The sequence below is a fragment of the Crotalus tigris genome, unplaced genomic scaffold, assembly GCF_016545835.1.
Source record: "Crotalus tigris isolate CLP2741 ecotype Arizona unplaced genomic scaffold, ASM1654583v1 scf7180000018081.1164505, whole genome shotgun sequence".
Lineage (NCBI taxonomy): Eukaryota > Metazoa > Chordata > Lepidosauria > Squamata > Viperidae > Crotalus > Crotalus tigris.
The window spans coordinates 219,740-244,613 of NW_024096813.1; the positions used below are offsets into that span (position 1 = coordinate 219,740).

Consider the following 24,874-nt stretch of genomic DNA (forward strand, 5'->3'; position numbering starts at 1 on the left):
TCTGTTTATTCTCTCCCTGCACTCCCAATAGAATTTCTCTGGATGTTTTTTCTATAATGATAGAATACCATCTCATATTTAATTATATTTATTACATTTGATAGTTTCTTTGCAAGAGTAAACAATATTTATTAAAGTTAGATGGATCAATATCTCAACTTTTATGTCACATATCCTTCCAAGGTGATTCATAAGCAACATTTACTATTTTGTAAATACAAAATCAATGATATCAATATATAACAACTCAGCGTGTCTTCCCACATGGCAGTTGATGAGGATGGATGGGAGGTTGGAGTAGTGGAAGATTAGTGGGGAAAAACTGTCTTGTCTCCATCTGAATGTTTATTTCATTATGTTAAGAGATGGTAATTAGTATCTAAAAGCTGAGTTATGAACTTCATAGCTGAGCTGAGATGTGAATCTATCACTTGATTCTCTAAATCATATTGGCTTTCTATGACCCCTCTTATGTTATAATTGACTAAATGCAAATTACTTTCATCCTAAATGCAGACTCTCCAGTCAAGGATTCTAACCTATTACCTGCTGGGGGTTTTCTTTTATCAAATCTCTACTTACATGTGGAAAATAAGGAATCAACCTCACACCCTTTTAATGTTACCTGCAGAATGATCTGATGTATTCCTGATCGATCCTTATAAAGCCAGCACATTGTTGAAAGGATTTTGGTCCCAATCCTTTGACATCTTTAAGCTGTTCCCGATTGATAAATGGTCCATTTTTCTGTCGCCATTCAATAATATTTTTAGCTCTGTTGGCATTCAGTCCTGCAATATGTCTAACAAGCATAATAAAAGGAGATTTGGAATTACATCTCATAAAAGGAAGCAATAAGTAACATCAAAGCAACATAATACAGAGACTTCTTACTCTAGGATGATTGGAAAAAAGCTTAATTGTAGCTACCTTACTGTTGAAGTGATAAATCCAGAGATCTCCATTCAAACAATGGCTTTTTCAGTTAATAATACAGAATAGTGCAGTTTTACTAATTCTGAAAGCTTAAGTGTTGGTTGGTTTCCCTATAAAGTTTAAGAGCTATGAAACTTTACCACACATGTTTAAGAAAAACACAGTCAAGAAGGAAGAGAACTACTTGAGAGATAGCACGGGAGGGGAAACCAAAATGGAGAATAGCAAAGGAGGAGCACAATTACTTCCCAAATACAGAAATTAAGCATCAGAGTACATTTAGTGACTGTGTGAGGAAGCCTCATTTTGTAAAACTGTAACATAAGACTATCTTATAGATCAGAGGGTCTCCAACTCCCGGTCTGCGGCATGCCAGCAATCGCTCCGTGCAAACAAGTGAAGCCCCATCCACTGGATGCAGGCAGCATCCAGTCTGCAGAAAAACCTTTCTCCATGGAACCTATCCCTGGTGCCCAAAAGGTTGGGGGCCATTGTTATAGATTCAAACTCAGAAAGAATAAAATCAAGCAAGTAACATAACAATATGAAGAAAGAAAACCAGCAGGAGATAAAGAATTTCCCAATCCATGCACAGGACTATCTGCCTAATGAGTCTAGGTCATGGTCTTGTGCCTGCTGCATCTCAGGAAACAAGTCAGTTCCCTTGAAACCAAGATGGTTGAGCTGAAAATGGTTAGAGAGTCAGATTGGTATGTAGAAGGGATCTTTTGGAATGCAATAACTTTGTTCTACTCCCAATATAAAAACTTACCTACCATTAGGGTGAAGAGAAATCTTGGGAAAAAAGAACACTTATGAGATGAAACATTACTACATGCCTACTACAAGAGGGCCATTTCTTAGATGATAGGTATAATAGCAAAGATTTTAATCTGAGGCTGGAGGGCTTTTGATTTAATATTTGATCATATAATACTCTGATGTGGGGTGAGATATAAGTGTTATGGAACTTATAGGAACAGTGCCTACAATGCTGTTATATTTAACCTTCATAAAAATGGCAAATAGCAAGCAAGTCATGTGAAGTCACAGTTGATTAAAAAATAGGGAACAACTGAAAAATGCAGAGCACTGGTGCAAAACAGACTGCAAGTAAATGAGAGCCTAATCTCTTAATAATGCCTGGAAGTAATTTAAAGCCACAATGACTGATGGCCAATTGGAATGTATAAGAAAGGTTTAACCACAAAAAGACCAGCAAGGCTTTCTAGCAATTTTCAGGAAGCTATAGAAGTTAAAGCTTCTTTCAAGAAATGGAAATCTTATTCAAGAACTAAAAGGAGCAGTACCTTTAACAGAAAAAAACAGTAATATGATAATAGTGCAAAATAGTAGTTGAGAACTGTAAGGCAAAAAACACATTAAGAGAAGCAAACCCCCCCCCCCCCATCAACATATTCAAAGGAAAAGCTGGCACAGAAGTGCTTGGGTCATCAGACAACATAGCAATGAAATGAAAGTTTAAGACACTGCAGAGAAACAAGAAAGTTATCTGAACCTTTGTTAAACTTATCAGAAGGAATTCAGATAAATTAAGCAAATTGAGGAAAGTAGAGACAGCAACAGCAACAGCTCACCAGATCCTGATGACATCCACCTGAGAATTCTCAAAAAATCTCTGAGGTGAAAATGTTTAATCTCTCAGCAAAAAAAAAAAAAAAAAAAAAAAAAAGGACTAGAGGACAGGCAGGTAACTAATGTGACACCAATTTTAAAAAGGGAATTGGGAGATTATAGACTGCTAGGCTTAATATCTATTCCAGGGAAATTGATAGAAATAGGAATCAAAGAAAAATTGACAACTAAGAAGTCATAGAAATAAGACCTGCTGAAGTACGAATTCTTGCCTCAATAAATTTTCCTGGTGACCACTTTGGAAACAGCTTTTTTCTGGCTTACTTGCATCATCTGAGCGAAGTACACAGAACAGAGACCTTTTTAATGGCAGTTTCCCTCCCAAGGTATGGATGCCCCCCCTTCCTACATTACTAACTTGCGAGATGACAAGGATGGCCTTTCCTGTCATGGGTCATATCTCATCAGACTGTTATTTTTAAGTAGATTTGATTTTATATGCATTTTGAGCTTATATTTAAATTATATTTGGTTGGATTTCTTGGTCTAGACTATTGTCATGGTTCCAATAGAACCATGTGAATGAGGGGAGGATATAAATCATGAAATAAAGAAATGCATTTATAACAACAACAACAATAATAATAAAGTTGGAAGGGACCTTGGAGGTTGTCTAGTCCAACCCCCTGCTCAGGCAGGAAACCCTATATCATTTCAGACAAATGGCAGTCCAGTTTCTTCTTAAAAACTCCAGTGTTGGAGCATTCACAGCTTCTGGAGGCAGGTTGTTCCACTGGTTAATTGTTCTAACTGTCAGGAAGTTTCTCCTTAGTTCTAGGTTGCTTCTCTCCTTGATTAGTTTCCATCCATTGCTTCCTGTCCTGCCTTCAGTGCTTTGGAGAATAGCTTGACTCCCTGTTCTTTGCGGCAACCCCTGAGATATTGGAACACTGCTATCATGTCACCCCCTAGTCCTTTCTTCATTAAACTAGACATACCCAATTCCAGCAACTTTATAAATTCCAGCAATTTTATAAACTACTATGCCATATACAAGCCGTAGATGGCTATTTCTGTTTTGGCTGTGCTGTTGGTGAAAGGGAGTGGGAGAACATTCAGATGTGCATATTCACTGCTAAATAATAAAGAAAGAATTGACATTATCTGTGGATACAGAATTAACTTTAGCTCTGGTTGTGAAGGTGATTCCATTTACAGAACAAGTGTTGCAGTCATAGGAATAAAAATACAGCTAGGGTCCAAGGAACTAGTCCAAAGATATAGAACCACTGTATGAATACTTTGAGATTTGAAACTATGTAAGTGAAAATTTTCAAGTTCACCTTAATAACGTTTCTGAGCAGATGTTAATATCGACTCCTACGAAGCTGACACATTCCTCCACCACACTGTCCAGGGTTGCTTTGAGTAGTGTCTGAGATACATCGTGCTGTAAATTGTGAGGGGGAGAGAAAGAGAAATCCAATAACACTTGAGTAGTATTTGATTACTGTATGATGGAAACTATTCAGAAATGAGAATTCCAGAGAATGGCAGTATTAATAAAACATGTGCGGATATAACATTGACACATAAAAAAACCCAAGAGATGAACATCTGATATACTGCCACTGTTTGTATTGTGGAACTGGTTGAACTCATTTGAATTTATTTTTAAATTGCATATTCCCCCTCTAACCAGTTTGCAAGAACTTCAGATAGGCACCATATATATGACAGACAGCCTATCATGTTACCATTAAAAACAGAGACTCATAACAGGGCCAGACACATGCCTATTTTATGCAATTTTCTCTAAGAATGAAAAAGAGGAAATGAAGTGTTGGTTTTGCACATGCCAGTTTCCTCTAATGTTCATATTATGCAGCAAAGTATTTAAGAGAGTATTCATATTACAAAGTTTTAAATTCTGTAGATGATGGTAAAGAAGTTTATATTAAAGCTTTATGGTAAGAATACCTAATAGCTTGATAGATTTGTTATAAAAACATTAAAAAGAAAACATGAAACAGAAATTATGAGAAATTCTCTGTTAACAGTATATAAAAACTGGAATCTTGTAACAGTAATAGCTGATAGATACAAGGTAACAGGGGTTGGGGTTTAAAAATAATGCATCACCAAAATCATTTTACCACTTAATCTGTTTCCCACTTCTGCACAATATATGATTAATATTAGCCTGTGCCTATTAATTTATTTTAAAAGCTTTAAAAGAGTATTCTGAATCAAATCCAACTGAAAGCTAAGTAATTGGATGCTTAGCAATTGATTGGTGCAATTCCAACAACATTCAGGGAAAAATACACAGAAACACATGTACTGAATGGCTGTATATTTACAGCACATATATATTCAGTTTAAGGACAGAATATAGTTACAACATGTTATAATTATTAATTTTAAATAAATATTATTTATGTTTTTTTTTTTAATTTTTGGTAGAAGTGTAAAAGATTGATTTAGAATTCAGTGCATCAAAGTTGCCATAAACTGTTAGCAAAAAGTTTTCATCAAATAATTCTTTCCTTAGTGACAGAAATTCTGGTTCCAATCACCATCGTTAAGCAAGATGGAGGTGACCACCTTGTCACTAGGCCTCAAGTTTGTCCTGATGGAGTTTTAATACATGATTAACCAACCTTAATCTGCCTTCAAAACGTGCCAGAATTTCAGTACTTCGAACTACTATTCAGCTAGCTCCCCCTTCCCCAGGATGAAGTCAAATAATAGAAATTTCAGTTGAATACCTGAAATTAACCCTGATTAACCTCAATGGAACTTTTGAATGGAAATTTATTGCCTTGCATTGTAAGTAACATGATTGCACTTAGAAATGAAAATAAGAAATGAAATGGGGGGGGGGAAGGGAAATGAGAAAATGAAAACATACAAGATATGTTTCAATACCATGAAAATAATTACTGGCACTGGAAACTTTGACAAAAATATTGAAGAGTGTAGGAATCTTGTGGCATCCCACTTGATATTTCATTAACAGTTTAGTATGATTTTTTTGAGCCAGGTATGTTTTACCTAACAGACATGTCACCCAGTGAACCGCTCATGGAATTTCCTAGCCAAATAAAAAAATGACATTAGGCCAGTGTGCAATCCTTGATAAACCCATTCTGATTTTTCTATAATTCTGAGAAATCCATTATGATATTTGCTATATTTCTTTTAAGGTGCTTATATATTTCCCTAAGTCAATCTAGATTTCTTAGTCTCTATTGATTCTCCCTTTTTGTTGATGACATTTCCAGTCATCTGTCACTTTATCAGAAGTTCAGGATTTTTCAAAGATAAGACATAAAAGTCTTTCAAAGATAAGACATAAATCCAGATCACCAAGTTGCTTCAGTATCCTAGGAAGCAATTCAGCTGGCTCTGGAAATTTAATCTTATTCAGAATAATAAGGTATTCCCTGACCATATTTGTATTACTCCGAAGCTTCAATTTTGCCCTTTCATCTTGCTCTTTACAACTGACTGATAGAACACATGCTCTCTTGTGGGGAAAATAAAGATTAATTGAGCATGAATCCCAATGGTTCATGGATATGTCTTTTTATTTGTGCCTGAAAATGTTACTTCATTTGATATTGCTTTCCTCCAGAATGTGTTTCTGACTTCCTTGTTTAATCTATAGTCATGAGATTTTTCAACATCTGTTAAGTATAGAACTGAGAATACATAGGAGTTGAGTAGCTGTGGATTTTAACTAAAATATTTATTTGATTTCTAGGTCAGAAACTCTAGGGGCTACAGAACCATAGTTTCCTAAGGTCTGGTTTTAAATAGTTTACAGAAAATCATTGAAGTGGGAGCAATACAGATTTTCTTTATTAGCATCTTGTAACATTTATTGATTTGATTATAAATATATCTAAAGAAATCATTTTTGCTTGTTTGATAATCTCAACTCATTATGAGCCTAGCTTTCCTAACATACACTTACCGAGTCCAAGCTACCTGTTCTGGGCACATCCGTGGTAACTTCACTCTCATTCTCTTTTCTATGTTAGCTGTTTTCAGATCCTTTCTACGCTATTATATACCCAGATTGTTTATTTAGCTGTCCTCCATTTTTCCCTCATTGGAAATGTTTGTAATTATGTTTTTCATATTTTCTTCTTTAGTAACTCTTACCAATCTTTTCCCAATTACTTTTTCCTGCCATTGAATCCTATTTAATATTGCTTTGATTTTATTAAAATCTGCTTTTTTAAAGTCCAAAGTATGCCTTTGACCATATTTAGTTTTTGCTCTTCTTAACATCAAGAACTCAATAGCCATCTTTCCCCCTTATCTCCTTTTCTTCAACTGCATCTTCCCTGTTGGTTAGTATTAAATCAGATCCTTTTATGCCATAATCCATTTTCTAAAGGCAAGAATAATCAGCAAGATAACACAGGGATTTCCTGGAAGATTCATGCTTGGCCAAGTTTCTTTTGTAACAGATATCAGTGTAATTAAAATAACGCATCACTATGACTTCATAGTTTTTGAAAAATCACACAAGTGGTCATAGCCAATTGGGGGAAGTCTGTTTTGTCTTTTTATTCTAGGGATGCTAAAACTACCTGACAGTGCATCTTACTTCTCTCATAGAAAATCCCATCACTGAATACTGAAGACATGTACATAATATTGAAGAGTTTAGCAGAGCTCACAAAAAAAGGCATTTTGAGGATATCATATTCTCTGTGAGTTAGGCATCTCTCCTTTACATCATTTGACTCATCATTTTAATTGGATCTAATATATATTATTTATCTTGGAGGCCTCTTTGTATAATTTTATCTTGAAATGTACAGTAAAGAAACTGCATATTCCAAATTTAAAATAGAACAAATATAATAATAGTGTGAGATTATTCAAATTCTGACAACTTTTGGAACTAGTTAAGAAGTTAGAGCTATTTGGGATATTGAGTTTGGGTCAACTGATAGATGATGATGATAAATCTTTATCATATTCTGTTTTAAGAGGTTAATATTATCTACCAGATATAATCCAATGGCATTACAATTACAACATTTGCTAACAACATTTTGGAAACAACAGCATTTTCAGCTTTTGAAACATCAGATATGACAATTTGTTAAATCCTTTAAAACTAAAAAAAATATAAGTTTCTATAGATAATTGTTTTGGGAGGAAATAATGGATTATATAAATATGACTGTGCAACAAAAGCTAAACTTTTCAGATGATAATATTATTTGTATTTGTACCTACTACTTGATAAGATAGAAAAATATGGTTTAGACAGCATCACCACCAGATGGATTCATAACTGGTTGACCAACCACACTCAACATGTAGTCCCCATGGAACTGCATCTACATGGAGGGAAGGATGCAGTGGGGTGCCTCAAGGCTCTGTTTTAGGCCCAGTTCTCTTCAACATCTTCATCAATGATTTGGATGAGTGGATAGATGGAGAACTCATCAAATTTGCAGATGACATCAAGCTAGCATCCAACAGCCAACCCTCCAGAAGATAGGCTTAAGATGCAGAAGGATCTTGACAGACTTGAATATTGGGCACTATCTAACAAAATGAAATTCAATGGTGAAAAAAGTAAGGTTCTACATTTAGGCAAGAAAAATAAAATGCAAGGTAGGGAGTACCTTGCTCAATAGTAGTAATTGTGAGAAGGATCTTGAAGTCCTAGTGGACAGTCATTTAAACATGAGCCAGCAGTGTGCTGCAGCTGCCAAAAAGGCCAACACAGTTCTAGGCTGGATTAACAGAGGGATAGAATCAAGGTCATGTGAAGTGTTAATACTACTTTATAATTCCTTGGTAAGACCACATTTGGAATACTGCATCCAGTTTTGGTCACCACAGTGTAAAAAAGATGTTGAGACTCTAGAAAGAGTGCAGAGAAGAGCAACAAAGAAGATTAGGGGACTGGAGGCTAAAACATAAAGAACAGTTGCTGGAATTTGGTATGTCTAGTTTAATGAAAAGAACTAGGGATGACTTAATAGCAGTGTTCCAACATCTCAGGGGTTGCTACAAAGAAGAGGGAATCAAGCTATTCTCCAAAGCACCTGAAGGCAGTACAAGAAGCAATGGATAGAAACTAATCAAGGAGAGAAGCAACCTAGAACTAAGGAGAAATTTCCTGACAATTAATCAGTGGAACAACTTGTCTCCAGAAGTTGTGAATGCTCCAACACTGGAAGTTTTTAAGAAGAGACTGCACAGCCAGCGGTTAGGTCTTATTTTGAGGGAAATACAGTACTAAATGCGTCCATCTGGCTGACGATCTTAACTAGGGCTTATTTTGGGGATGGGATGGGATGTATATTACGAGCATCCTGAAAAATCATGCTAGGGCTTATTTTCTGGTTGGGTCTTATTTTTGAGTACAGTAGTACTTTGAATCTGACAACCAGACAACGTAAATGCCTTACTATACTGCAGTATTGGAAAGATAAAGACACAGCTCCTTTTATTCAATGCACTGAAGGCCTGATTGCACTTGCCACCTATGAGTGGAGTGCCCTTAGGAATATACTTTGCATGGACAAATATATTGAAATATTGGATGCATTTATGCAAAACATAGTAGATTTTAAAAAATGACAGTTGTATAAATTTATGAGAAATGTACACATATTTGAATAATTACTTTAGATAACTATATTTAATTGTAACTACTTTTAATTGTACCATTTACTGTTGTGATATATTGTACTTTTTGTTTTATTTATTAAATTCATATGCCACCCATCTCACTGTCATGCAACTGTTTTCTTTCTTTGATAATCTTTGTATTTTTATAATCATTTTGTTCTTGTTTTTTGCTTTCATCACTATTTTAAAAACAATAAAAGAATAAATTAAAAAGGTAGAGCTGTTTCTATCCCTCTCATCTGGTATGCAGGAAAGGAAGGAAGTTCTGCACAGATTACTTTCGCTTTTCTATCAGAATAGAAAAGGATTTTTATTGTCCATCAATGTTCCTATCAACATATCTTGAATCAACTTTCTATTTACCTTCTGGGAAAGAAATGAAAGTATTTGACAATTGATGGCCCTCAGAATTTATACTGCACAGCTGGTACCTGGCCCAATTCTACACCAGCATTTCCAGAGTAAACACATTTAAAATACATGATCCAAAATCTTGAAAGAACTGTGAAGAGCAGTTCCTTAGATGCAAACTAAAGGCATCATCTGTAATTCTACTGCAGTGTAACTATGTATGGCTGCTCTTAAAGATCACTTACACTGCACCTAAAGTGGAACGGCATGCCACAGAATGCTCATGTTTCTGCTTCATTGGTTGCCCTGGTTGCCAATTTGCTTCTGGGTGTAATTCCAGATGGTTAGCACCTTTAAAGCTCTTCAGCATATAGCAGGGGACTTGCTGGCTGAGGAATTCTGGGAATTGAAGTGCACAAGTCTTAAAGTGGCCAAGTTTGAAGACCGCTGGCATATAGGCTCTTGCTAGCTGAGGGACCATCTGTCTCCTGTGGTCTATCCTGGTCATGATTGTCAGCTTGCTTCAGGTCCTCTGCATCAAATGGTGCCTTCTGATGGAACGCAGGAAGCAGGCCTCTCTGAAACAGCATCCCCCTCCCCCAATATGAGTTTGGCCTCTTTTCCATTTTTATTGAAATGGTTGTTTAAAATGTGGCTTTTCTATCAGGCTTTGGGTTTGGGTGGGTGGTTATAGACAGGAGTATATTTCATTGCTATGTCCAGACATCACTGATCTTTATTATATTGTTTTTCTTTTTCTTTTTTAGTGTTGCAAGCTGCTTAGCATTGTTATGCAGTTGGGTATACAGTACATGTGAATAATAATTATAATTTGTAGTTTCATAGAATGTATTATATTCTAAGCAATCTAAACTGTAATTCCAATTTTCTTTTGTAACATGTATCTTCTAGGTGAGCATCCTTTATAAATCTTGAAATTTCATTATATGCTTTTACCACGCACTCACTGCTACTTCTGTCATACTGACCACTCACCCAATTATTTATTTTGTTAGGTAACTCTGGGGAGTGACTGGATTGTCTGAGAAAGTAATTTGGTTAACAAAGCAAAAAGGGAGACAGGGAGAGAGAGAGAGCAAGGAATCCTTTGAAAGGCACAGCTATTTATATATTTTATTCTTCAAAAAAAAAAAAAGATTATTGCCAGTATGCTGCAAGTTTGACTAATAAATACATGCAGCTTAATACCTGCTATAAGGCTCTCACACTTCCATTAAGAAAGAAGCAACCACAAATTCCTAACAGTGAACAGATAACAGCTGTACCAGATGGAACAGGCATCTGCTATCTATCTATGCATGATGGAGTGTTGTGCCAGGAGAGAAAATTTCACATATTTAAATGCAAACAATGGGATTCTTCTTTCAACCTCATCTGAAAAGAAGAGCCCAAAGTCTGATTCCTGCAATAGTATTTTTGATTAGAATACTGTTTTGCAGATTGCTAATATTTTGCAAAATATTCAGAATGGAAAAGAACAGTAGAATATTTTACCATTCTTATGCTAGAATTCAGCTATCACAACACTGACAACATAAAGACTTCAATTTTTCTTGTGCATTACTTATTCATCCTTATCCATCCAAATGCAGTCTTTTTCTTTGAACATAATTTAGTAGTTGTAAAGGTTTAAAAAGCCAAACACCTTACTCATGGAGCATGAACAATGGAGACTTAGCCACCTTCCAAATAGTTATCAATTATCTTAAATGAGAAATGCTAAGGTTAGGAAGCCACATAGACTAAACAGCTAAAAGAACAATTATCAAAATCTTGGAGATGATTTTCCATTTCCAAAATGTTAAATGTTGCAAAATATTGGAAGAATTATGAGAATTATGTATCTTTAAAAATGATTTTTTTAAAAAGGCAATATCCAGAATATTTTGTTTTGTTGACTACACACTTGTTAAGTTTGGTTGCAAATAAAATTTGAGCTTGCAAATAAATTTGCACTGCAAATAAAATTTCATATATTTTAAGGCTATCATCAGCAAAACAGAAAATCTTGAAGGACAGATCACTGAAATGTCTGCTCATAACTGCAGCAATAAAAATAACAATGCTATATACTGTAATTACTCATGAAAGAGATTTGATGATTTTAAAATTACACTTTAACCCTTAAGCAATATAACCAGCAGCTTGTAAACCTGGTTTTATTCTTGTTTCCCTTTGAAACTATTCACTAAAGTCAGAAGAAAGATTGTAAGAATTTTTGGTTTGCATGGATATTGCTTTACAATATTTCCATGACAAATCTGCCATCTTAACACACAAAGTAGGGATGATGAATCTGTGTTCACAAACCACAAGGTAAACAACCATGCTTTTTCCAAATGATAACTTACATTTAAAGGTGGTGAATGCTAAGATATTGTTATATTAGCCATACTCCAGTCAAAATTTGAAGACAGAGTCAGAGAGTATTGACCTTCAGAGTGTGAAGAAATATCATTTTTTTCTCTCATACTTGTATAATAAAGTGGAATATATATTTGCAATAACTTTACAGATACACAGGAAGATTAGAATTTAAATAGAAATACAAGACAATTCACTAGGTGAAGGACACAATGACTAGTAATGTTTGTTCCAAAGACACACAATCACTCATGAAATTTTTGGATGGCCCAGATGACATCACCTCCTATGTAATAACTTTCCTGTGATTTATGATCAAGTTCTTATTGCAGAAAAATAATTAAAAATAGCTGCTCCATGTTTTTTAGGAAAGCGTTAGTTTTCCTTAGGATGGCACTCCAGGTGACCTCTAGGTTGAGTGCTTTATTGCTGATGTGTCAATTCCTGGGGACAATTTTAAGACCTTTAAGCTTTTGCCTTACAGTTCTCTGCTAAATAGACTCAGATTAAACAGCCTTTTAAACAAATGAAGCTTTTAAGCAAAGAATCTCCATAAAAAGCCCTTTAAGACAGGACTTCCCTCTTTGCTGAAGCATAGTACATGGAGGGACTTACAACTGGAATCACTCCTGGGATACTTACTATAGTTCTGTGAATAACATGAATGTAGTTTCAAATGTGTATGTCTTGTTATATTGCCTTTCTCCCCAAAATTGAAATTTACAGTCAATACATGACATTTTGCATATGGGTGGACTGATTGGTAGACAACAAACATTTTTCACACTTTCATGTGGAATTAATCAACAGGGCGGGAGGGGAAGAACTCTACATTTTAAAGAATACATTTCTGAAAATTCAGACTATAAATTTTAATCATTAGCGGAAAAAAATGGTTTTTATTGGAAAAAACTCCTTCAATATACAGTCCTCTGATGTTTGATAAAAGTGTTTTACTTCAACATTCCCTTTTGAAGACTTTTTTTTAAAAAAAACAAGGGGTGGGCAAATTAGGAATCCCCCCCAGTTTGTACTTTTATTGCTTCATTTGCTAGCTTTTCAAAGTAAAATCCTGCTTGTTTCGTGTAGAAGTGCATCCAGTGTTGATACCTGAAAATATCCCCAAAGGCCAAAAGAAAAAATCAATTTTTATTTCAATCAATCAAAACTTTTGACAAACCTGAAAATACTATTACATTTTAAATTGTGTTCTGGATTATTAATCTCTGTTGAATTTATCTCAAGCATTTATTTGAAACAAAATGAAACACTATCAATCCATATGTCATGAGTATAACTGCACTGATTGCTTACAAAATAAACAGCGGGATTGAATTCAAATACATAATTCAAATACATACATATATAAATGTATATTTGATGTACCATTCTGAGAAGATGAGAAGAGAGAGATTATTCAAACAGCCTCATCATCTTTATTGAATACTTTTAATTCCTACTTGTTATTCATTGTAAATTTGTTGGTACTGTAAAACTGAGACTGATGATCTTATCAATAAGGTTAATTTAAACAACAACAACAACAACAAAAGTATACACAGATTTAACCTAAATTCAACTGTAGAGTATCTGATTACAGACAGAGGTGCCTCATGTAGTCCTTGGCATTTCTTGCTAAACAAAGTATAAATGTGATGCGAAAGATATTCTTAGAGCTACTATTAGAAAAGTTGTCTTAAAGCAAAATGGACAAGCATTCTGATGACAATGGTATTGTATTCAGCCATTTCTTGAGTTTCTAACACTCAATTGTTATCCAACTTACTTCCAAGTTGGAAAGCATTTTGTTCCAGATCCAAAACTCTACTGTATATCTCCAAGTATTGGTATTGTGCCATCAAGTTGTCAACTATGAGAATCTATTCTCAATCTGGTCTTTCAGGCCTTCCAATATTGCAATCATTGCCATTGTAAATGAGTCCATTCATTTTGCTGCTGGTCATCTTCTTCTATTTCCTTCTACTTTCTACTTTTCTTTCTTCCCAGCATCATAGGTTTCTGTAGACAGTTAGGTCTTTGCATAATGTGTTCAAAGTAGGATAATTTGAGCTTGGTCTTTTGTGCTTTAAGTGAGAACTCTAGATTGATTTGTTTGATGATCCATTTTTTTTGTTTCTAGGTTGACTGTGGTATTTTTAGGAATCTTCTCCAACACCAAGTTCAAAAATCTTAATATTTTTTCCAATCTGCTTCTTCAAAATACAACTTTTCCCTCCATGGAATGTCAAAGGCTAGAGTTTCCTAAACTTTCTGGCTTTGCAGACTGGCGGGGGGGAGGGGGAGAGGCGATGTTTCAGAGTAAGTGACTGGCAAGTATGCATGTACAGCTCCATTCGCACAAATGGCATGCATGCATGCATGCAAATGGAGCACATGTGTACATGGTCACCCGCTGCTCGAGAAAGTGGAGATGCATGTACACACATGCTCTCCCACAGTTTCCATGACCTAGTTGCAAACAGTGGGCCACAGTTTCCATGACCTAGTTGCAAACAGTGGGCCGTAGCCAAGAGGTTGGGGACTCCTGTCATAGGCAACACAATTGTCTTCACTATTTGATCTTTGTAGGTATAGACATATCACAGCATCTGAGTACTTTCCCCAAGGTCTTTATGTCTGCAGTACCAAATTCTAGTCTAGTATATTTCTTGACTATTATTTCTTTACTTTTAATGGTTAATCCTAAGGGGCAGAAGCTATCCACACTTTAATATATTCTTTGCCAATTCATTGTCAATCTCCAGGTGTGGTCCTTAGCATAGTCAGTTACCTTTTGACAATGCTAGCCATCTCTAGATACACCAAGAAGGATGGTAATCACAGAGAGCTGTTGCCTGTAAAAGTACTCATAAATTTTGAATTTATTTATTTCTATGATTTTCATGTTGCTTCAATTTGACCAATGCTGGGCAGCCTAAAGTCAAAATAGTGGATAAAAAATACAACCAACAAAATCAATGTAATAAGGGAGAAAAATCACAATAATTACAATCTCATCAAACCATATCATTGTCTATATTCAAGACAAACATTCTAAGGTCACGTGGTTTCTGAAATTCACTTGCTTTTTAAATATCATTAGAGATTGGGATAATCATATCTCTAGGGGCAAATTATCTAAGGTGGAATGGGAATTTACAGAATAAACTTATTTTAACACCTTGGATTTTCCAACAGCTGAGCAGTCTCATTATATCTTCTTACAAGGCATACAGATACCATGTGAAATAAGCGGTCATCAGATCCCAAAGTGGCTTTATATTATAACAAGCAACATTTTGATTTGCATCTGGAAACAAGCTAATAGCCAGTGAGACTTCTCTTATAAACATGTAATCAGTAACAGTAACAGTTTGATCCCTTAAAAAGCCAGTTAGGAATTTCTAGGTATTTGAGAGTAGCTCAGGTAGAATGAATTGTAGCAGTCATGTTGAGAGGTAATTTGGGCATGAGTCCACAGGTAAAGCAGGTGAAATGTCTTCCAACTGTTTTTTTAGTTAGAGCCATGAGTTCAGGAACATCCCCAGATTGCAAGTCTTCTCCCTCAGGGATAGCACAACCCTATTTAGAATCAATACTGGAATTGTCCTGGAATCAAGCAGCTAATCCATCTTGCATGGATTGAGCCTGAATCAATATCCAGAGCCTGACAGCCTCCAGGCAATGAGATCACCAGACTGGCTGACAAAGTTTCATTAGAACCTTTATTATTTCTTTTTTTGTGTTGTCTGATGTATTTCTATAGATATTCCATCAATTCCTGTAGCTGTCCAACTTGGTAGTGACTGAATGCTATTGTATCTTCTAGGTTCTTTTAAATAGAGAATTCTGTCTATAAGATCTAGGTTCTAGGATGTTGACATTTTTCTGTACAGAATTTCACTATACACTTTCCATTTTTTATTTTAATCAATAACCTCCAATCTACTGGTATCTTTTATCATATCGGTTCAAGCAGCCAAGCATACAGAACCACTTGCTTTTTAAAAAACACATATCTGATATTGTATAAACATCAGTACAACTTTAATTGGGTTTATACATTTTATGGGTATATAAAAGTATGCTCCTTCTCTGTATACACACGCACACACATACAATATACATGCCTAAGCATACACATGCTCATATTCAAATATTTACACAATATATTTAAATAATATATAATATAAATATTAGAAAATTGATAATCATAAATTTTAAATATCAATGAACTACTTTTTTTATCAAGCACATATTATCTAAAATATAATTTGAACATTTACACTTTTAAAAATTAAAATATAAAAATACAATTAATCATCGCTCCCCCAAAGTTTCAAGTATGCAAACATATTACCACAAATTAATATAATTAAGAAAGATTTATCTAAATATAAAATCCCTGAAGATATATTTGGAAAAACAAAGTTATTTATTATCTTTTTATGTTTTATATTAGACAATATGAACTCTAAATTTGTAGAAAAGAATAGAATTCCAAATGAGCTGTTTTTGAGCACTGATGTTCAAAGCAAGCCACACAGGCATAACAATCCAAATTACAAATTCTCTAAATTATAGAAACATTTCTGCAGTACAAGCATTCACTAATTTTCTACCACAACATTTATTTGTTCCTATACTGTACAAATCCAAGCAGGAAAGTCTTGCAGTAGTGCCTATATCTGAATTCTGCCTGTCACATATAAGTGTGAATAGCACTTAGCAATAGCACTTAGATTTATATACTGCTTTCAAAGTGCTTTGCAGCCCTCTCTAAGCCGATTTACAAATGTCAGCATATTACCCTCCCAACAATCTGGGTCCTCATTTTACCAACCTTGGAAGGATGGAAGGCTGAGTCAACCTTGAGCTGATCAGGATCAAACTGCTGAACTGGTGGCAGTCAGTAGTCAGCAGAATTAGCTTGCAGTACTGAATTCTAACCACTGTGCCACTACGGCTCTTGTTATACATGCTATATACCTATACCTTATGCAGGAGAGAAGCATATCCTTACATTCAGCTAATAACCCACAACCATTTCACTGATATTTCCAAATAAGACAGAGGAGAGCGTCTATCTAGAACATCAAAAAATCAGGGCAGACTTAGTGCTAATCAAAAAGAAACCAAACATCTAGCTCAGTGATCAAATACTCAGTTGTCTAAGTATTTACACTAGCTAATTATTTCTGTCTGTAATGCATAGTTTTTAACATAATTTCCTATATTGTGCATACACACTATATACTTATATATTTTTAAACAAATGCTAACTGTTCAACATCTACAGCCTTTCGAGATGCATCTTCCATAGACATTGTGGAAAAATAATGATACGAAGAAGCATCAGATGCCATTCACTGATGCCACTTTTATCATAGTATTTTTGCGATTGATTAACTCCAGATCCATACTAACTAAGGATGGAGAAGAACTAATGCTTACTAAATAGCCTAGTAGTCTTTCATGAACTTCTGAAAGACATCCAACCTTACTATTACAGATCTCAGCCAAGGGTTGATAATTATTAGAGTGCAGCTACCATTGGCCCCAGCCAGAATGGTCAGTGTTTAGGGATAATGGGATTTCTAATGATCCCACATTTTATTGATCACTGTTAATTATTGTATAAGGTGCATATAAAGTAAGTTCTTGACACTAAAAAACTGAAATTGAACATTATTTATTTGATTTACACCCCACCTTTATTTTTTTAACAATTCCAGATGGTGTACATAATGTTTCCACCTCTATAGCAATCTTTCAAGAAAACATCAAACTATATCTGACCCTTAATTCCCAAATAAATATTTCTCTGACTCCCTGGCTTGAATTACAATATGCCTCAAGAAGAAAAGTGTGAACTGAGGGGTAGAAGTAGGACAAAGAAACTTGAAATTTCTCTGAGGAGAACATATAGTTTGATCAAAAGTATTCAACTCATAATGTTTAATTAACAACAGTATGTTTCAACTGCAGCTGGAATGCAAGCATCTTTCTTGGGTAAACTTGAGGGAAGATAAAATGCTGATTAAATTGACTATTCAGCTGTGAGTATATGTGTGCTCAAGCTTCAATAGATTAGATTAACAATCCCACATGGTTTTTTGGAGCTAGAGACTAGTCCTTCCTTATTTATCTATAGCATGTAGCAGCATCATGTCGTTAACAGTTCAGAGAAAGATCTGAGTTCAAATAATACATCTGAAGTTTGTGATCAAGTCGCAGCTTGCTCTTTCAAACACAATATCAAGAACCACCATATATGATATTGCCTGGAGTTCTTCTACATGAAAGGAATGTAAAGTTCAAATATAGAGCTCACTAATTTTTTTAAAATTGTGATGGCTAGAATCCAGAGAAGCATATACATACAATGCAAGTTTAGTTTTCTTCAGAAGTATTTTTAAAAGATAACCTTGCAAAATCATTAAAATAGTGATCTCCCAACGTTCAACTCCAGCTGTCTTTAGTCCCATTCAGTAAAGCCAAAGAAGGTAGGTAATGGGTAATACAGGTAGCCCTCGCTTAATGACAGTTTAGCAAACATTTAAAGATACTATGATGCTGGAAAAGTAATTTAATGATTGGTTCTCGCACTTACAAATATCACAGCATCCCGACAATCATGTGATTGAGATTTGAGCACTTTGAAACTGGTGGGCATTTATGTCAGTTAATGACTGCATCACTTAATGACTGAGTTGCTGGTCCTAAGCCTCATGTGTAACATGAAGGAAAGAAAAGGATTCTTACATGTTTAGTAATATATGTAAAACATCAACTGTGACATCAGGATTTCTTTGTTCTGTTCTTATAATAAAAGAGAGACCAAGGGAAAAAACAACTATCCAATAGTATCTAGAGAATGATGATTTCTACCACAAAAGAAACTCTGATAGGTAATGTGGATTTAAAAATGTTTAAAACTAATTGCAATGACTACATGCTTTTGCATGTTGAGGACAGAAAATAGTTTAGTGGTAGCACAAAGACTTTTTGTGCATGAAAATTCAGATTCAGTTTGGTTCGCAATTCACTTAAAAACAAGAGGAAAAAAAGCCATTTAGATCAGAGTTCCCAACCCCCAATGCATTGGGATCTGTAGCATGCCAGAAACTTGTCCATGCAAACAAGTAAAGCCGCATGGGCAAGATGCAGGCAGCACACAAAACCACACCTCCTCTGGTCCACAGAAAAACCTCTCTCTTCAGAACCAGTCCCTGGTGCCCAAAAGGTGGGGGCCGCTGATTTAGATCCATGACAGAAAATAGCAAACTAAAGACAGATTAGAGTTCAAACTCGGTGTAAGAACCTTAATAGATTTACTGAAAATGAGAATTGAAAAAAATCATATAAATCATGTTTTAACAGCAGCATACATTCATAAAAAAATTCTTCATTTCCTCTTCTGCTCCACTATATTTTAGTTTTTATTGTTTGATTGAAAATAATATTGTGAAACAAAATAGTATTGCTAATTAACAGCAGACATAAAAAATATGTATATTTTCATTAATAAAAATATCTGCATGTTTTTATTGACGGAATTTTATACAAATATATTTGGTGATATATTTGTGGTAATTTTTTGGGGCGGGGTTATTTGGTTACTCTTGATCCAGGAGTTCTGCTTAGAGAAATCTAAGAACCAGAACTTATATTTGCTGTTGATCTGATTCTGGCACCAAACACTTTGGTTATTAAGTTGAAGCATATTGTAACTTCTTAAACCCAGCTTAAAGTAATGGATCAATTTTTAGTCAGTGTAATTACTCAAACTTTAGGTTAATCAACTGACCTATTTACATTAATAAATCAATATACATATGAAGAAATATTTTGTTCCTCTAATCATACTCCATTATTTTTTTATAAGATGATAAGGATAATGATGGGGTCTTAGTTCAGTCTTTGTTCTCATATTTTCATTTATTTTTATTAACAATTATTTTTAAGTTCTTATTTTAAACTAGAGATTTCAATATTTTGGGAAAAGGAAAAAAGTAGCATTGGATATCTAAAGTATTAGTACCTAACAGACAGCAATGTAATGAAAACCCTTAAATTTTACATCCCAGCTTGAACTGAATCAAAACTACAATCCTATAGATCAGTGGTTCTCAACCTGTGGGTCGGGACCCCATTTGGGGTTGAACGACCATTTCACGGGGGTCGCCAAACCATGCTGTCCGCCATTTTTTCCCTTTTCCCTAGCTGTCCTACTCCTTCTTATTGGTGGCCACACCCACTTGGCCACACCCCTGGGGGTCACCACAACATGGGGAACTGTATTATGGGGTCACGGCATTAGAAAGGTTGAGAACCACTGCTATAGATGTTTCCTTCAGTGTATACCATATTAAGTCAGTAGGACTTATTCTGAGTAAATCTCTATAGGATTGTAGTTTTCATTTTAATTCATACTTCCATAAAATTTTAAAGAAAAAAATACTTAAAATAAATACAATATTAATAAACATGTACTTAAAATACCATCTGGGATATAAATAATAAGTTGCATCCAACCGGAGTCTTGTGTGAGCATTGTGTTTATGAAGTGCTTGCATTCCCCAGCATCATCTTAAGCTATAATAGGAATAAATTTCTATTCATTGCTGGTTGGCTTGCAATGCACGCACACACACACACGCACACACATACAAACACCAATTTGAATCAAATTGTTTTGAACAATGAATGGGAAAGCTAGACTTTCTTTAGGAAGCCTTCTCATAAACCATTAGCTTACCCAGAAGCATATGATAAAATAAGTTAGTTATAATCCTCTCATCTTCTTCCAATTTTGCCTAAATATACATTTCAGTGATAAAATTTATGTTGCATTTTCTACTTTTAAGATTTACTTTTTTTTCCCTTTCAGGCAAGTTCAATTAAGTCATAACTGTGCTATCCCCCTCAGGCTTCTGAATGTAATGTTCTGTAAGGGAAGAATATTAAATAGTATTCCAGAAGTTTAAAGACCTGGCAGCTGTAGAAAATAAATATCTTCTTACAGCTGCTTCCAAAATCAAATCTATTAAACTCTAGTAACAGTAGAGAAATTAGGCCCTCTAAGTCTTTGTTCAAGAGCTTCCTTATGCAATTGTTATAATACCTAGAGTTTTGAGTGTCATTAGCAAATTACATGCTAAACATTTAAATCATAAGCTGAAAAACTGGAGAAAGACAGAGTGTATAATTCAAGACAGGCAGGATTAAGAGAAGGGAGGTCAACAATAGACCATATATTGGTGCTCTAATGTCTTTCACACACACAAAAAACACCCATAAAAATATTCTTTCCTCTTTGTGACCTTTCTAAATTTTAAATGTACCTCAATTCAGTTTCCAGAAATGTGAAAAATTAAAAAACAACTCTTGATAGTCATCTCATTTTTTTTCTAATACAGAAATTATATTCCAATACCACAAGAATGAGGTGCAATCCCCAACAATCTCTCTCAATTACAATAGTATACAGAAAGGAGTGTGACAGGCAGGGTTTTTTGCCGTTCTTTTTAACTTATATGTCAATCCAATTGTGGACCTTCTTTACAACCTAGACTTCCACACTCCTAAACTCGCAGGATGCAAAATCTTTATACTCCTCTATATTGCTGCTGCTACCATTATTTATTATACCACTCTAGGGTGGAAAAGAGCAATGACAACATATTCTATTAAGTACTTCTTCTACATAAGCAGAGAACAATTAATCCAGGCAGCATTAAAACTTTTTGAGATCAAATCATTGATCCAATCCTTTACAATGCACAAATGGGAACCTATGTGATAAAGGATGCATTGGAATCGGGGCAAACAAAATTCTTGAGACTGATCGTCACTGCATCCAGTGCAACAGCAAATACCTGGTTAAGGCATGAGACAGAAATACCCACACTGCTTGTAAGGCCCTGGAGGAGGATGATAAATTATTGGCTGAAAATCCAATTATTTTCAGTTGGCCTGACACTTCTAATGTTCAATTTTCCTTCTACCTGGAAATGGATCAAGGAGCAGAAGTTAATATTATATAGGTTTCCCACACATTCCTAATTTAATTAGGGTAAGACCAAGTCAAACAACTGTTCATTGTTGAAAATATATACCCTTTAAGTCTATTAAGGCTAAAAAAAAATAAAAACTAGTTGTGCCAATGTAGCAAAATAAATATGGGCACTGGGGAACCAATAAAATACTTAAACAAAATATAACTTTCTCCAAGTTGAGGTTAGCATTTTTCAAAGCCAGGCATATCTTACCAACAGTATTTGCTGCAAGGCAGATGCTCCCAAATTCCATTAACCAAGAGTACCTGGCCATGTGATTTAATTTATTTCTTACACATTATTGCACTGTAAATTCTATAGGGATGTTAAGTCTGCTTATATTTTGTCCCTAATATGTAAATTCATAGGAAAACCAGACAATTTCTATGTGAATCATCTTCTAGAAGATTTGAAATCCTTCACCACTTGTGTAGTAGCCAAATTCTGTGTTGCCACAATGAAAATAAGGCACTGGGCACAGGAATAACCACTTTATTTTATTTATCAGTTCAGGTGTATTATGCATTAGTTATTTTAAAGGATATGTATTTTTTATTTCATAGATTATACTTTTTTAAAATTTATCCTTGTTAACTTGCTAATTATTGTAGAATGGAAATGCTAACATACAGTGCTTTTTTGCTAAATAGTTACATAAGTGAATAGTGAAATACTCTAGGCACTATTTATCCTGGCATAGTATTCAGTATGAAGTTTAAAACAAAAGTTCATCTCACTTGGCATCCTGCTTTCCCATCTTAATTAATAACATAACAATAACAATAATAGAGTTGGAAGAGATCTTTGAGGTCTTTTATGCCACAGGCAGGCCAACTAAGGCTTGAAAAAAAGCATTGTTTTGACATTGGTCCCCATCAAGCAATACTCAATTGCACACCTTCTGTAAAGCAGCAGATTATATAAAATATGAGTGGCAACCTGATGCAGTTCAAATATTTTGGATTGGAACTTCCCAAATACCTTGTTGTTAGCTAGGGCTCTTATACTCAATTCTCCGAGGAGGGGGTGGGAGAATAGTAAGGGTGTACCAGAATACCCACCAATCATGCAGGCATTTGAAAGATTAGCTATTGTTATAGTTAATAATTCAATCTATCTTTTAATTTCAAATATATCTTTTCGGACTAAGCATTTTACAGAAATAACCTAAATAATACTTTCTAGGCTATGAAAAATTATGATTTTGCATTATATCAGCCATGCCCACTTATGCATAAAAATATTGGATATTTTATTTCTTAAGTTTCATGTCTTCTTTCCTTATATAGAATGATTCCAAAACACCTTTCCTGCCAAAATTTGAACTCTACCACACTGCTAAAAGGCAAAATCTAATGCAACAATGTCTGTTTGGCTTAGCAAGTGTCCTGGAACTAAATAATACTAAAAGAATTGTTAATATGTCTATTTCAACAATTCTTGGCACCTTAAGCCCGAAGCTAAACAGATGGACCGGTTAAAAGAATATGTAAAATGTCTGTCATGATGTTTCACCATTAAAGTGCATCCAAAGTCACTTTTATATATTCCTGTAATCATGCCTATCTGTAGTAGCATCTTGTTCTCCAACTGGCTTAAGTTCTATGGAAACAAGCAGTAAATTGATTATTTAGCATTGTTCCCTTTCTTCCTCTTTTGATAACTGCCTATTTTGGAAGTAAAAATTTTACACTCAGCAATAGAAATCACAAAAATACTCAAGAGTACTGGCAGAGGGGTTGACTTATTATCCATCCACTCTGAGAAACTTAATAGATTGGTCCGGAAAAACTTTGTGTTTCTATATGGCAAGAAATTTTTTTTTATTAATGGTGCCTTAGCAAAATAGTAGAAGCTGCCATAGTTTAGTTTATGAGGAAAGACAATGACCTTTTTTTAAGTGTCTGCAGAAAAAGATGGAGAAAAGCATACTAGTGCTGCTCGTTGTCCATTCATCCTCATAGGCTTCCATCCATTCTTCATTTTATAAAAATTTCTGCACCATTCAGAATCCTCATTTTCCAGGAATCTAAAATGTATGAAGATCCTCCATGGTTAAAATAAGGCTCATCCTATAGTGATAGGAGGCCTCTGTGTGCTCTTTAGTTTTGTCTCTTTTCATGCTGAGATTTGTTCGATCGTTTAGTATATGTAGCTGCCCATCTCATGCAGCATATACAAATAAGAACATAAAGCCATTATTAAAACAAAACATTAAAATATAGTTAAAACGGTTCAAAGCTATAACAACGAAAAGACATGAGAATGCACTCTAAATGTACATACAATACAGCCATTTAACAGGCCTCACACTTCCATGGGATCCCTAGGCCTAATGGCAAGAACCAGTTTTTTAAGGGCTTTTTCTAAGGCCAATAGTTAAGGCCAATCTCATCTCAAGGAGATTGATGTTCCAGAGGGCAAGTTCTCCTCCTGAGTCCCACCAAATAAAGCTCCTTGGCAACGGGACCCACATCACACCCCTTCTCCCAGATCTGATGATATGGGAGATATATCTGAGAAGGGGTAGGCCTTAGATAACCTGACCCGATGCCATACAGGGGTTTAAAAAATCATAACCAGCACTTTGAATTGAAGAAGCAAACTGGCAACTAGTATAGCTCACAGAGCAGAAATGTAACATGCGCAGGTTTAGTAGCATACATAACTACATTTTGAACTAGGAATGGTAGATAAATTTTACTTGAATTTTTTTTATGCAATACATGATACAATCAGAATAAACTGCAGATTTCAGAATTTTAAAAAATCAGTTCGCAAATGAAAAATTGTACAAGAATATACATATGAAAGAATGACACACACAGAGAAAAATGCATATAATGGGAGAATAGTAAAAGAAAAGACAA

The 24,874-nt window shown here is 34.8% G+C and overlaps 1 protein-coding gene across 3 annotated transcripts in view; it reads right to left on the minus strand.

Moving 5' to 3' along the window:
* SRBD1 (S1 RNA binding domain 1) overlaps positions 1-24,874 on the minus strand; it is a 157,989-nt gene that overhangs the window by 22,711 nt on the left and 110,404 nt on the right. For all 3 annotated transcript variants that reach the window (XM_039347469.1, XM_039347468.1, XM_039347466.1), the window contains exons 17-18: positions 3,876-3,982; positions 626-802 (exon numbers count right to left, since the gene is read on the minus strand). In XM_039347469.1, coding sequence (XP_039203403.1) covers positions 626-802; positions 3,876-3,982 — 284 coding nt within the window. The remainder of the gene's footprint in view (positions 1-625; positions 803-3,875; positions 3,983-24,874) is intronic.